The following is a 14,544-nucleotide window of genomic DNA, read 5'->3' on the forward strand; positions in this document are numbered from 1 at the left end:
TCCATCCAAAACCCTTTAATCTTCCTGGACAGATGATTAATATAATCTCCCCACCACAGACTTGAAGAATAAAATTTGGAAGGTGCCTGAATATTCATACAACAGAGCTCCTGCGTTTCCCTCAGATGCATTAAGCCTTCGGTAGGTTATTCACAGCACATAGTACTCTTTGTGTTGTTTCTTTTAATGAAGGGTTTCTCAACCTGGGCGTAGGGTCACATGGCAGCTTTTGTCCAACAAGGCTGTCACTGCAGGCTCTGAGTCCCAGCACTGCTCAGATTTTCTCTTGATAACAAAAGTCTGGGTAGGGCAGATTTGAGTGAGTGATACTGCATTTGCATTAGACAGGTCACATCACTCACACATGTTTTGGTGCAGCTGGGTTAGTAGGGCTCCACCTGAGCCAGGACTGCAATGCCAGAATGGAGAGCAATGCCCAGCTGGCCCCATAGCGTGGGAGCTGCAGCAGTTGCCACTCTGGGGTAAGTGTTGGGCAGGACCCAGCTTCTAGGCTCTGACCAAAACCACCATAAGACAGGGGCAAAGTGAGGGCATGGCGAATGGGGCAGCTGCCCAGGGCTCAAAGCTGCAAGGGCAGCTTTAGCCAGCAATGCCAAGCAGCTCAGGCCAGCCCCATGTAGCGGGTCTTGGAGAGCGGGTCACCTCCACCCCAACTTATCTTAGCGGGCCACCCAGCTTGTCTGTGTTGGGATGCACAACCAAAAAATCAAGGTGGTGGGTTACGTGACCCCACTTGGTCCCCTCCCACATCCCCTCTGTTAGTGGGAGCAAATGTGTTTTCTTGCCCTGGGCACTAAAATGCTTAGTGTCAGCTCTACCTCAGGGTCTCCACAACCAAAATATTTACTGGGTCACAAAATGATATAAAAACTTGCAAATTGTTGAACCCAAAAAGCTTAAGAACCACTGTTTTAGTGGAGAGATGATACATCATCTATAAAGTGACCAAAAGTAATGTGATTTCAAACTCATCAGGTCAGAGACCATTCTTCCTCAGTTTTGGCATGTAAAACAGTTTTGGGAGCTGGTACAGAGAAACAAATGTGGCCATTTTAAACTGATTAAATAATGGGCCTTTAGCTAATCTTAAAGTTAATACGGTGGAACTGGCTTTAAAATAGTTTTGAAAATTTCCTTAGTGAAGATACGGCCTTGATGAATCTGAAAAGTATCAAGTTTGAGAGTGACCAAAGAAAGTACATTTACCCACATAATTGAGCAAAGAGTCTCATTGCTGTCGTATGCTATTGAATCCAAAATTCAAAATTAGACGTGCATATGAAGGAGAACATTTATAGTTACATTGCATATGTTCTTTGTATATATGATGCTGTATAAAGATCTGTATAAAGATTCCTCATTCTTCAGGGCCTAAATTCCCAGGGATTAGGAAGAAAATTCTGTGAGCAGACTAATTCATAATTTTCCATTATGAGGTTGCTTGTATCTTCTTCTAAAGTATCTGATACTAAGGAGAGATATTGAGGGTGTGATTTAGTAGAGCAGTTTCTTTACTCTTGTACATCACTAGACTAATTCCGTTTTTTTTTTTTCCCCCCATGGACAACTACATTGCAGTTTTTGTAAGCCATTGCAAGGCTGTACAAAGGGACTATGACTCTTTAGTTTGGAAAGGAGATTAAGTGGCATAGAGGTACATCCCCAAGTACAGTATACAGTTGATTAAATGGAAAAAGCATAAAAGGTAATCTAGTTCAACATATCAAAACAGCAGTCGTGTAGCACTTTAAAGACTAACATATAGATCTGAAGAAGTGGGTCTGTCCAACGAAAACTCACCACCTAATACATTTTTTCTTCGTCTTTAAAGCGCTACATGACCGCTGTTCTGTTTTGTTAGAATACAGACTAACATGGCTACCTCTCTGTTAGTAGTTTAACAAATAATTAACGTGTAGAAATCACTATCGCAAGACATAACTTGAGGCAAATATGTTAAGGAGATTTTTTTTAAAAGCTTTAGATAGTTATCTGGTGGTCTGTCTAGGCTCTGCTAATTGTGAGGAGAGGCAGAGGCAAACCAAAATGAAAGAGTCATTCTAGGATTTTATAAGGAAGAACTCCAAAATTGTACCAGGAGTATAAACAACATGAAACATTATCAAAACTACTTATAACAACAATCTGTGTTATCAGTTAGATAACCTTTATGAACTTGTACACATTATTCTTCTTTACTCTGTGCAGTTAGCACCATATTCATTGTTATTAAGAAGACCAAAAGATTATTTAATATACTGTGTCATTTCAATGTACCCTCAACACTCCCTCTCCTTGGTTGTAGCTCCACCTCCAATCTTGCTCTCCTGCTCTTGCTTGCTCTTGGATTGAAGCACTTCTTAAATTTTATGTTCCTGTGGCTGCACCTCTTTTCATGGAGTTTATCCACAAGTGGGGTTTCTTCACTTAGAGGGCTGTCACTTATCCATTACACCTATGCCTCGATTTATTAACATAATTTGTTCCATGGAAACTGTAAGGTGATAATTCATAAATCGAAAATGAAATTCCCATTCATTACAATGGAAAAAATTCTGACTGGTTTGCAACTCCCAAAAAATCACCCAATGTGTTTTCCATATGTTACAGTACTACGCAGTCATAAAAGCAACAGTGCTACTTTATTGCTTTTTTATGACATTCATTACCACTAGTCAATTCTTAGATAGTGATGAAGAAGGTGGGGTTGATGCAAGTTCCATCTAGTTTGTCATCAGAAACAGCTCCATAGTGACTTCAGTCTCACCTGGGATTTTATCTTCAGCTTTTGAGGTTGAGGATCAGCTGAGAGTGAAGAAGGTATAGGAGGAGGTGATTAGGTTGAGGGTTGAAAAAAATGACAGAATTGAAGTTTGTAGTGCAGCCCTCTTTTTCCTGTCGTACAATTCCTGATAGCATCAAATGGCTTCATGCATTTATCACTTGCATGCTGAACTCTGTCCTAAGTTTGGGTCGTTGTCATCGAGAATTTATGTAGCTGCCTCTAATGCACTGAAGAATTTTGAGAGTGTTTTAGTGCCCATCATTTTTTGTGGTTCATCCAGTTCTCCTCATCCTTTTCTGATAACCTTTCTTCATCCAGCTAAATTAATTTTTCATTGGTCAATTCTTCACTGTGTAACAACACCAGGTGTTGAAAATCATCTCTGTCTACCTCATCAAATCTTGCTTGAGTTGCCAGTTGCATGATAGAATTTGTGTGTCTTTCTTTTCAACCTCCAAGCCACAGAAATCATGAACATATTTCAGCAATAGTTTTTTCCAAACACCATTTAGGATATTTTGAGTGATTTTATTCCATGCAGCTGGGATATTTTCCATAGCCATCTTGACATTGTAGTTCTTCCACAACTGCTTAATTGCTGGCTTGTCTTCTTTGTCTGATGCAGATATGAGATACGTCATCACCAGTTGCAGATAGTAAGCTTTAAATATAGCAATGGTGCCTTGATCCATTGGCTGAAGAATGGAAGTGGTATCTGAAGGAGGGAAAATAAAACACTTGAATATTATTACCATAGCCTTTGACGTTGGTAGCGTGACTGGAAGCATTATCTAGGATCAGCAGATATTTATTGTCCAGATTATTTTCAGCACAGTATTTAGAGATGAATGATGAAAGGTAACTTTTTATGTAATCAGCAAAAACTTGCTTTGCCATCCATGCCTTTCAGTTAGAATGCCAGACCACAGTTAATGATGCCTTGTTTAAGCCTTTGAACACCTTAGATTTTCCAAATAATAAACAAAGAGAGGTTTCAGTTTAACATCTCCTTCCAAATTTCCACCAAGAGGTAATGTTAGTCTATCTTTGAGGACTTGAAACGTGTTGCTTTTGTTTTGTTCCTTGAAATAAAGTTTTGAGAAGACATTCTTTTCCCAAAAAGCCCCATTTCATCAACAATAAAGATTACTTTTGGAGAATATTCACCTTTATTAATTATTCATTGCAATGTGGCTGGGAAAATGTTAGTTGCCTGAATATCAGCAGATATGCTGCTTTGCTTGTAACACAAACTATGATAACGTGAATGCGCTTCAGAGCACTCAAACCAAGTGTGACTTGCTATGAGTGTTACTTCGGCAGTCCCAGCTTAATTCTCTTCCTTGTCTTTCTCCTTCAGGTCCTCCAACAAAGACAGGGTTTTCTCCCTTACGATGTGGAAGCTCCAAGACATGTTGAGTTCATTATGGCTGTCAAGCCAATGTATTAAAAGTCCTTCAAGTTTACACATTGCATTCCTGGCCTTTGGTATGCGATGCAACTTTTAGCTCCACCAATATACGTTTCTGCCATTTCTTTTCTTTTCTTTTTCCATGATGATCATACACACTGTCGACACTGCCAAGGTCATTGCCAAATGTATGTCTTTCTATTACTAGCCCTCTTCAATTCTTTTAATAAGTTAAAGTTTGGTAGCCATGGATATTGCTTTTCTTGTTCTTAGTGACAGCTCCTGAAGAAGCTTTTTCCTGTCTAGGACCCATGATGATCGCAAATAATAAAGATATTTGAAGATTAATGTCACTCACAGTCAAGATGACATGAACACAATGAAGCACACAAACCAACGGGGAAGAGCTGGGTGGCTGAGGGGCAATGAATCAGCCTTGCACTATGTTCTGCTGTATTCCTCTGCGTTCGTTACTTAAGAAGTAGATGCTTGGGTGAGAGTTTGTTCTTTGTAGTGAGGATGTGTTCGTAAATTGAAAAATAGGTATAAATTTACATTGTTGCAGCGAAAATTCAGAAATCGAAAGTTTGTAAATTGAGGGATAGGTGTAAGCAGCTTTCAGTGTATTCCTTCAATAGATGTTCTGTCATTCTCTCCTGTTAATATGTTTTAGGTCCTTTGCCAATGGGTGTCATGTTTACTGTTTTTAGGATCTGTTTTAATCTAAAACAGCTCTTTGATCAATCCCTCCTTTCATCAAGTTTCCCTAGATGCACTCTCCATTGAGTTTATAGACTTTATTTCCTTCTGCTTCCCTTCTTTGATAGTGTCAGCTTGCATACCCGGATGTGGGCATTTTCTCCTGACTTGAAACCTTTCTTGTAGTTTTTCTTTCCTTCTCCTCACTTCCAAGTCCCCTACTTTTAGTCTCCAATTACTTTGTCATCTCACCTCCCACCCAGTCTCCAGTTCAGCTACTACCCCAGCCCCTAGATTCCTCTCTTTTCACCCCTCAGTCCCCACACACACCTGCTAGTGGATTCTGAGCCCCTTTCCCAGCTCCTGCCCTCTTACTTGCTGTCTCCCCAAGACAGCATTTTGTACTGTTGTCAAATATGTAAAGGTTCATAATGACCCTAGGCCAGGGAAAACGTCAAGAGCTGTTAATCATCATGCTTCAGATCCTAAACTGAGAGGCAGAGTTGAAGATATTTTTCGTTATAATACCACTTAATTAGGGTAATTAAAGGGGTTTTATTTTCCTTCTCTGAAGAGTCTGACATTGGCCATTCTCAGAGGTAGATAACTGACTAGACATGGGCTGAGCCAGTTTGGCAGGAGACAAAATATAGAAATAGGTGGACTGTTAATCTGATTCATTGTGGGAAATCCTAATTTCCAAGGAAGAATGGGCTCTGGCTGAGGTGCTGGAGGCTTAGCTTGGGTGGGTACAACATTCTGACAAATCTGTTCTTTCCTCTCAAGGTGTGATGGCAGGTGCTGGAGAGCGCAAGGGGAAGAAGGATGACAACGGCATTGGCACAGCCATTGATTTTGTGCTATCCAATGCTCGGCTCGTGTTGGGTGTGGGTGGAGCTGCCATGCTGGGTATTGCCACACTGGCGGTCAAACGAGTAAGTGTGAGGAGACGTGAGGGGAAGGGGGGTGAGCTTGTGGGGTAGGAGGGGAACAGGGATACCAAAGGTAAAGAGATGAGGGGTAGGGATGGGAAGGACCCAGTGAAGGGATGTGGGCTTGTTGCTTCTGAATGGTGGGACACTTAAGAAATCTAACTTCTGGTGTGCCTGTGATGCCATTTCAGATGTATGACAGGGCAATCAGTGCTCCCAGCAGCCCTACCCGCTTAAGTCAGTCAGGAAAGAGAAGCTGGGAGGAGCCAAACTGGCTGGGGTCCTCATCGCGGTTACTGAACCAGGATATGAAGACACATCTGAGCCGTTCCCTACAGACCCTCCCCACTGACCCTTCAGCTTTCGACACAGGTAAGAAGCAGTGTGATGCCTTCAGCATTAGTGCAGCTGCCCTTTCAATTCTGGTAGCCCCCCTGCAAGGAAACTGAAATCTTTTAAAACTGGTGATCCTTAGAGCCTGGATATTGTACAGAACTTTATCTGGTGTCCAAATCTCTGTTTCTGCAAGCAGGCCAACTCCAGGATGACTGGCATTGCTACTGGGGGAGGAGCAAGAAGCTTAATGACCAGAACATCTATGTCAAGCACTGAATTATATCCTCTGAAGTCATTAAATGGGCTTTGTCATCCCCCAAAGGTGGGGATTCCGCAAGGAGCTGAATAAAGACGTTACAGCATCTCTTTAAATTATCTTCTTGATTGCTGCCTGAGAAAGGGGTGCTTTAGTTCCTCTCATAACATGGGGCTGGGGTTGCTTTGTGTGTCAACCAGAGAGAAGTGCTGCAGTGTAAAGAGGTGTTGTATTGATGAGATCTGAGAAGGTCTCACTGTCAGATGATGTGAGAGAGGAATCCTTGAGAAATCTTCTCCCTTTTCCCCCAGAACAAAGCAAGCCTTGAAACTCCTTGCTCTGCAGTGGCTCTTAGCTTTTCCTGCTTACCCACCTGCTCTGGCCACCCTCTTGATTTATGATGGTTTGACTCTCAGGGAAGTATTGCCACCTTAAATTACTGTAACAACATCATCTCGCACAAGCTAAACAGCACAGGACTTTGATGCTGAGAAAAAGATCAGGTGTTGGTGATTCAGGAAGAGGTACTTTATTCCCCTCTCTTTGTTCCTGGCTCCTGTTAGAGGTACTTGTGCTGCAATGAATTCTGTCTTTGCAATAACATTTAAGTGAAGCACCTTCCCACTTACAGTCACTAACATAATTTCTTTTTGCAATATATGGGATATTAGTCTCGTTGTCTTGGTTAAATTCCAACTTGGGGAACTTACTTTCTGCCCACGTAATTCCTCTAGTAACAGAGAGGTAGCCATGTTAGTCTATATCCAACTGCCTTTTTGGTTTAATTCCTTTAGTAGTTACAGTTGAAACTGTTCAGTTTTCTTCTACTAAAATATTCATAAGGAAGCCCGCAAAATGTCTGCTAATTTCTACCCTGAAGGTGGCTGCACTTCAGTGCTGCCAAGTTATCTTTGTCAAACATTTAGCAATGAAATGTTGGGAATCAAAGGTTTTCTCTCTCCTGCCTGGCAGACACGTTCCAACCTGCAAAGCCCAAACCATCTACCAAGAGAAGCCAAGTAGAATTGAAGAAGTCACGCCTCCGTTTGTCCCTGCAAGAAAAGCTCTTTGCCTATTACCAGAGGAAAGTGGCTATCCCGGCAGAAGAGCAGGCCCGGGCCAAGCAGGCAGCAGTAGATATCTGTGCTGAACTGCGTAGCTTCCTGCGTGCCAAGCTGCCAGACATGCCCTTGCGGGATATGTACCTCAGTGGTAGCCTGTATGATGATCTGCAGGTAACTCACTGAGGGGTGTGGTATCTAATATTGCTGCAGGATTACTGGATAGAGATATTTCAAGCTTCCCCACTGGTGTGCTGCTTCAGCACAGCATTCCTGTTTAAGGAGCTTTCAAGGGCCACATTTCCTGTAAATATATTTGTGTGATGTTTTAGCAAAACAAACTGCTGCTCCCTCTGTGCCTGCAGAATATCTGCCATTTCCTATTGTTTTTTCTGTTCCGATTGTCCCAGTTCCTTCTTTCTCTGCGCACTTCCCCCCGCCCCATATTTTCCTGCTTTGCCTTTGTCATGTCTGCATTTTTCTCTGTTTCCATCCCTCTGTGCACCACTTGCCTTGCATGTCTGCCTCCAAGTGTGTGCTTCCCTCACAACTCTTGTATATTCCTGTCAGCCTTTCCTCCTCTTTTTGTTTTGCTCTTATGACAGAGTTGAATTGGAGAGGAATCTCTGCTGTAGATCTCTTTGATGCAAAAAATGGCCACAGGCTATAGTGAATAAGTCACTTCTGAGGCACCATTGAATCTTTTGTCCTGTGTGAAGTACTGTGTGTCAGTTGCAACTTAAATCTGAGGTTTTTAGTCACATATTGTCATTAAAGATCCCAGCATGACTTTCACAAGAGAACAAGGCATTGCCTCCAGTGTATGTGCCAGATTCTGTAATGGGGTGATTAGGCCGTGATGACTTAAGCTCTCCCTTCAGTTTGCCAGTTAGTCTTCATTTCATGTTCCAAATGATGGTGTAATGTTGTATGTTGAAGCATCTACCACATTGTGCCCAAGAGAGAGATTCAGGTTAGGTTGTAGATGAAAGTCTGTTTTGTAATTGGTATATCCATTTGAGTTTGTAAGGCATGTAGAGATCTTGTGGGCACACGATGAGTAATTAAGAGATTTCATTGTGCCCTGCAGTTTTCTCATGGATTATGAAGAATGACCCTTCTGAATCTTTCCTAATGAATAGTAACAGAGAGAAAGCCATGCTAGTCTATTTACTATCAAAACAAAAAAGCAGTCAAGTAGCACTTTAACAAAATAATTCATTAGGTGAGCTTTCGTGGGACAGACCCACTTCTTCAGACCATAGCCATACCAGAACAGACTCAATATTTAAGGCACAGAGAACCAAAAACAGTAATCAAGGTGGCAAATCAGAAGAAAAATTATCAAGGTGAGCAAATCCAGAGAATAGAGGGGCAGAAGCAGGCAGGGGGGAAGTTAAGAATTAGATTAAGCCAAGTATGCAAACGAGCCCCTACTGTGACCCAGAAAATTCCAGTCTTGGTTCAAACCAAGTATTAATGTGTCGCATTTGAATATGAAAGAGAGTTCAGCAGCCTCTCTTTGAAGGGTGTTGTGAAAATTTCTCTTCAGTAACACACAAACTCTTAAGTCATTAACAGAATGGCCCACTCCATTAAAATGCTGACTAACAGGTTTGTGGATCAGAAGTGTTTTTATGTCTGTTTTGTGCCCATTAACTCTTTGTCTAAGAGAGGTGGAAGTCTGTCCAATATACAAAGCATCTGGGCATTGGTGGCACATGATGGCATATATGATGTTAGTTGAGGAACATGAGAATATGCCCGTGATTCTGTGAATGACCTGGTTAGGTCCAGTGATGGTATCTCCAGAAAAGATATGTGGACAAAGCTGGCAGCGGGCTTTGTTGCAAGGAAAAGTCCCAGGATTGGTGTCCCTGCGGTATAGACTGTGGCTGTTGGTGAGAATCCTCATAAGGTTGGGAGGTTGTCTATAGGAGAGAACAGGCCTGTCACCTAGGGCCTTCTGGAGTGTGGCATCCTGATTAAGGATAGGTTGTAGGTCTAATATTTAACTGCTTTTTTGTTTTCCTAATGAAAGCTGAGTACCAGTTAGAAAGGGTGTGACTCTCTTGGATCCCCATTTGAAGGCATATTTGTGGTGGGCAGACATATATGGTTTTATCCCAGCAGGTTCAACTAATAATTATTGCCCTTTTTTCCTGTCTCCTGACAGGTAGTGACTGCTGATCATATTCAGCTCATTGTGCCTCTGATACTGGAGCAGAACCTGTGGTCTTGCATTCCAGGTGAGGACACCATCATGAACATAGCTGGCTTCTGCCTGGTGCGTCGGGAAAATCCAGAGTACTTCCCCCGAGGGAGCAGCTACTGGGACCGCTGTGTAGTGGGGGGCTACCTCTCCCCTAAGGCCGTGACAGACACATTTGAGAAAGTAGTGGCAGGCTCCATCAACTGGCCAGCCATTGGGTCCCTCCTGGACTATGTGATCCGTCCAGCAGCACCCCCAGAGGCCCTGACACTGGAGGTCCAGTATGAGCCAGAGCGGCACCTTCTTATCGACTTCCTACCATCACTCACCCTGGGTGACACCATTCTGGTGGCCAAACCCCATCGGTTAGCCCAGTACAACAATCTGTGGCGACTGAGCCTGCGGCCAGCAGAGACAGCTCGCCTGAGGGCCCTTGACCAGTGCGATTCTGGCTGCCGTTGCTTGTGCCTCAAGATTCTCAAAGCTGTGTGCAAGTCTAACCCAGCACTGCACCACCTCACTGCCAGCCAGCTCACCAATGTCATCTTGCATCTGGCCCAAGAGGAGTCGGACTGGTCCCACGACATGCTCGCTGACCGCTTCCTACAGGCACTGAAGGGCCTTATTGGCTACTTGGAGGCTGGTGTTTTACCCAGTGCTCTGAATCCCAAGGTGAACTTGTTTTCCGAGCTCACCCCGGAAGAAGTGGATGAGTTGGGCTACACCCTCTACAGCTCCCTCTCAGAGCCACAGGTCTTGCTGCAGACGTAATGGGACTTTACATGGGAGAATGATGTTGGGATTGTCTCTCCAAGGTGGACTTGATTTGACTCTCACTAAGTATTGCCCCTCTCCCCACACAGTCTTTTTTTCTTTAGGCTATCCATACTTCCGGTTGGGAAGGTGGTGCTCCCGCAGGATTTCTTGGTGCTACTGGTCCGGTCCCAGCTGTTGTGTATTGACTAGGGGGCAGGATGGGTGGAACTACTGTGCAGTGTTTGTTCTTATGTACCAACCTTGTACGAAAACTCTGTGCCCCTTTTTGCCCTATGCTACCTGCTGCAGGGAATGACCCCTTCACTCTCACATTAGAGGGGGTGGAACTGGGCCAGTGAATCCAACGGCAATTTGAGCAAACTTATGTGAAGTCTGGTACTTCTCCCACTGTCTGACTTCCCCTCCCTCCTTTGTTTCCTTCTTTTCCACCTATCTAATAATTTTCCTTTCCACTGTCTTCTCCTCAGACCTAGAAGTGCACAGCAGCCCTACTGGGATCATTAATAGGACATTGTATAGCAGTGATTGTATTACAGAGGGAACTCTGCATGATGATTGTACTGGCTGTATTTTGGGGTATAAGGCTCTGAAGCAAAGTATGCATAAGCTAATGTGGCTGCCAGCAGGGAGCCCAATATCAATATCCTCCTTCGCAAGCTGAGGGTGTGTGATCAGTCAAAGGTGCACTACCACTTCAAGTAGGTACTAGCCCAACTGAACCTGGGAAGAACTCTTTGCATGAATGTCCTGCACTAATGAGGCTGAGGAGTGGGGTCTGGCATTCCTTCCTGGGACAATCCATAGGGAGGTGTTGGTGGAATTGCCATGGAAATCAAGAATAGTCAGGATGGGACTTCAGATATGCAAGCAAGAAGCTGCACGCAGGGACCGTTTCCTCAGTTTCCATCTTACAGTACCTCTGTCAATCCATTGGGGTTTTTACTTTCAGCAAGAGGTGGAAACAGGTTTATACAACAGAGGGATTGCAAGACACGTGGGTCAGATGATCACCTGCTATCAATTGGTAAGCCTGCACAGAAACTGAAGTCACACCAAGTTGTATCCGCTGAGGATCTGGCTTAATTTCAGTACTAGTGCCTAGTAGCTGTCTAGGAATGAGTGACTGGGAACAGGAGATAAAGGGCACGTGTCTCTGGCGAGGAGAGAGGGCACAGGTTAAACTTGCACTGTTTGCAGTGTAAAGTCATTGGGACATTGGAGCACATTATTTACATATCCTCTGTCAGTGGATTTCTTCAGTATATCGACTCCCACTGCCATTGTGCTTTCCTTCCCTGTCTGTCTCCAGATGATTACACAGCTTTGAGGGAGTGGCCAGACACATAGCTGTATCTCCTGCATTGCAGACATGGAGAACCTGTTTCTGCTGCATGGTGCCACCCTCTGCCAACACTGGGGCTTTGTCTGTCTTGAATGACAAGTATTATCATTATGTGTGCGGCCAGTTTTGGGGTTGTCTCCTCTTCCCACTTTTAACACTCAGCCTTTCTATTTAAAAGCAACACAAAAGCTGCGGAGATGAATTGCCGTTGTGGAAAATCAGGAGATGAGAACTTAGGCCTTATTTTATTCCTCTCTTAAAGGTGGTACAGGGGCTTGAGAGGTAAGGTGGATCCCTGCAGAGAGACATAGGCCATGTTTTCTAATTAAAGGTGGTGCTGGTAAGACAAATGCTAGGGATGTGCATTTATCTGAAGCCATGTTTTTCCAGGCATTCGATCCAGTCTGATCAGTTTGTCTGACAGTATTGAGTATACAGTGATAATGCAATGTTACATTTTAAATTATTAACCCCTAAACTACTGCTAGCTGTGATGCTGCCAGCCAGATGCTTGGAAAGCTGTGTTTTCTTAAAGCTATAGTCTACAAAGAGTTAACAAATTGACTTTGTATTACTTTGTTTTAAACTTTTGCAGCAGTGTTGGGTGTGTGGTGTTGGCTGCTCCTTGTTTATGTTCCTGGAGTTTAACCAGTTTCCTTTCTTGCCCTCTGCTGTCCTTCCAGTATCAGTCTTCCTGCTGTAACCAGAAACAGGTGAGACTTTGAGCCTTTTGGGGAACTGGGAGACTCACCCTCCCTCTTGCTACTTGAAGGTCAACAAAGCTATTGACATGTCAGAGGATGAATGGATTCCCTCTGTGCATTCATCTCTTCGGTGTTCTCTCCCCATCCGTTGGTGCTGACTCCAATACAATGGCCTTGACATAACTGAGTAATAGCATGGTCTGGAGTTATCAAACCCCTACAAAAAAAGGGCCAGACGAGTAGGGGAAAGCCAGGGTCTGTTTTGACGTGAGAAGTCTTCTCTATTTTTGCCAGATTTCTACATAGATGCCTTAAGTAAACCTTTTGTTTCTTCCTGGCAACTTAATGATTTTATGACCATATCTTGTTGCCACAAAGCTGACTCGGTGCATCAAATAGAGATTGAGGCTGTCTTTTTCTTTTTCTGGCAAGACTGTTGCACTTCACTTCAGTCACTTTCATCACTTCATCCGTTCAGTTCTGAAACCTAAACTTTTTTTCTGCTGAGCAAGCTATAAGGATGTGGCCTCTGCTGGGTTCTGAGGGAGCCAGGGGCTCTCTCCTCCCCACTTGCTACAATAATAACCTGGCAATCATCACTCCCTTGTTGGCAGTCTCAGCGCAGGTGAAAGATCTACTGGGTCATAGACACTGAGTCGTCCATGTGTCAGACGAGAGTGATTAGATCAGGTCAGGGCTGAGGTATAAAGGGGGTTGGAGGTGTGTGCTGGAAGTTACTCTAATTTGCACCCACTTGTAAGGGTGGTCAAGCTGGCATCTATCAGTGTTAAAATTCACTACAACCCTATTTGTATTGAGAGGGGAGTAATACTGCAGGAGGGCTTCCGTGTCTTACCCACTCATGGGCTACTTCCTACATGAAATTAAAATACAGAGCCAGGCTGCCCAGAATAAAATGAAAAGTGCAACTCATGGCCACTTTCTCAGTTCAAGGAAGGAAGCGCAGCCCTTGGAGAGAAATGACTGTAACAGGCCCAGGCCCCAGTCTGCTCTCTGGTTTTGGGAATGGCTGGGGGAGGGCGTTGCTATTGCTTAGGTCACACACAACTCCTTTGAGACTGTCTTTGTGTTCCTTCAGAGTGAGGACCAACTAGCTCAGCTGCAAGTTTTTACTTGCCACTGAGCTCAGTCTTTAATCTTTTAAGTCACTGGAAGACTTTTAAAGGAAAAGCAATTATGTGAAAAGGCTGCTCTTTGCCTCCTGGCAAGCTGCTGGTATGGCCCATGGCATCACGGAGTCTGGGTGCCTGTGTTCTGCAGTGTGCGGATGAGATGCCAGTCTCTTTCAGACTGCTGTTGTGGATTGGAGGGGGGAAGGAATAGTGTATGATCTGTGACAGAGTGTGTGGAAATTCTGAAATAAAATAACTTTCCTCAGCATTTTGGCTACCTTTTATACACGTGTAGACAGCGTCTTGCCTCCTTTCTCTGTTTGCTCCCAGTGCCAGAGGAGGGGAAGATGCTGTGAGCACCCATTAAAAACCATGGTGGTTGTAAAACCTAGCATTTCTCGTGCACTTGCCTGGAAGGGCCTTAAAGTGCTTTAGATATGGCTCTCTTGCCCCTAACTGATTTGCACTCACCAGCCTTTTGGTCTCAGAACGATCAACCATCTGCAGCTGGCCGTGAGAGAGCAGTGATTGGGATATTGCCACAGGATTGCCTGGCAGCCTGCATGAGTCACGTAAGGAAGACTCCTCTTCAGGGAGTTATGTCTCCTTCAGCTTCTTGGAAGTGGCCATGAAAGCTCATCCCCCTCAGTGGGTACCGCTGCTTCTGTGTAATATGACTTCACATGCTTCAAGGGCTTTCTCTCTTCTGATACTTACTTTCGAGTTGTGACCCACACCTTCCTCACTGACCAGTTTCTATCTATGTGTCACTTCTTATACGCTTCCCCTGACTGCCATTTTAGGTTTGTGCTGGTACAGGAGGGTAAGACCTCTTGCCACTGACCCACGTGGGGGGTCATTGCTGGGAAGGTGGA

General features: G+C 44.0%; 1 protein-coding gene across 4 annotated transcripts in view; it reads left to right on the top strand.

Moving 5' to 3' along the window:
* The window catches only part of MIEF1 (mitochondrial elongation factor 1), a 62,864-nt gene extending 48,929 nt beyond the window's left edge, over nt 1-13,935 (top strand). For 3 of the 4 annotated variants that reach the window (XM_075009439.1, XM_075009420.1, XM_075009429.1), the window contains 5 exons: nt 60-141; nt 5,703-5,851; nt 6,040-6,220; nt 7,413-7,675; nt 9,678-13,935. In XM_075009439.1, the coding sequence (XP_074865540.1) occupies nt 5,708-5,851; nt 6,040-6,220; nt 7,413-7,675; nt 9,678-10,484 (1,395 nt within the window). In that variant the 5' untranslated portion in view covers nt 60-141; nt 5,703-5,707 and the 3' untranslated portion in view covers nt 10,485-13,935. Of the gene's footprint in view, nt 1-59; nt 142-4,589; nt 4,711-5,702; nt 5,852-6,039; nt 6,221-7,412; nt 7,676-9,677 lie in introns of those variants that run through there. The other variant, XM_075009447.1, reaches the window with a different exon arrangement.
* Nucleotides 13,936-14,544: the final 609 nt, after the last annotated feature.

The sequence above is a fragment of the Carettochelys insculpta genome, chromosome 1, assembly GCF_033958435.1.
Source record: "Carettochelys insculpta isolate YL-2023 chromosome 1, ASM3395843v1, whole genome shotgun sequence".
In the NCBI taxonomy this organism is placed as follows: Eukaryota; Metazoa; Chordata; order Testudines; family Carettochelyidae; genus Carettochelys; species Carettochelys insculpta.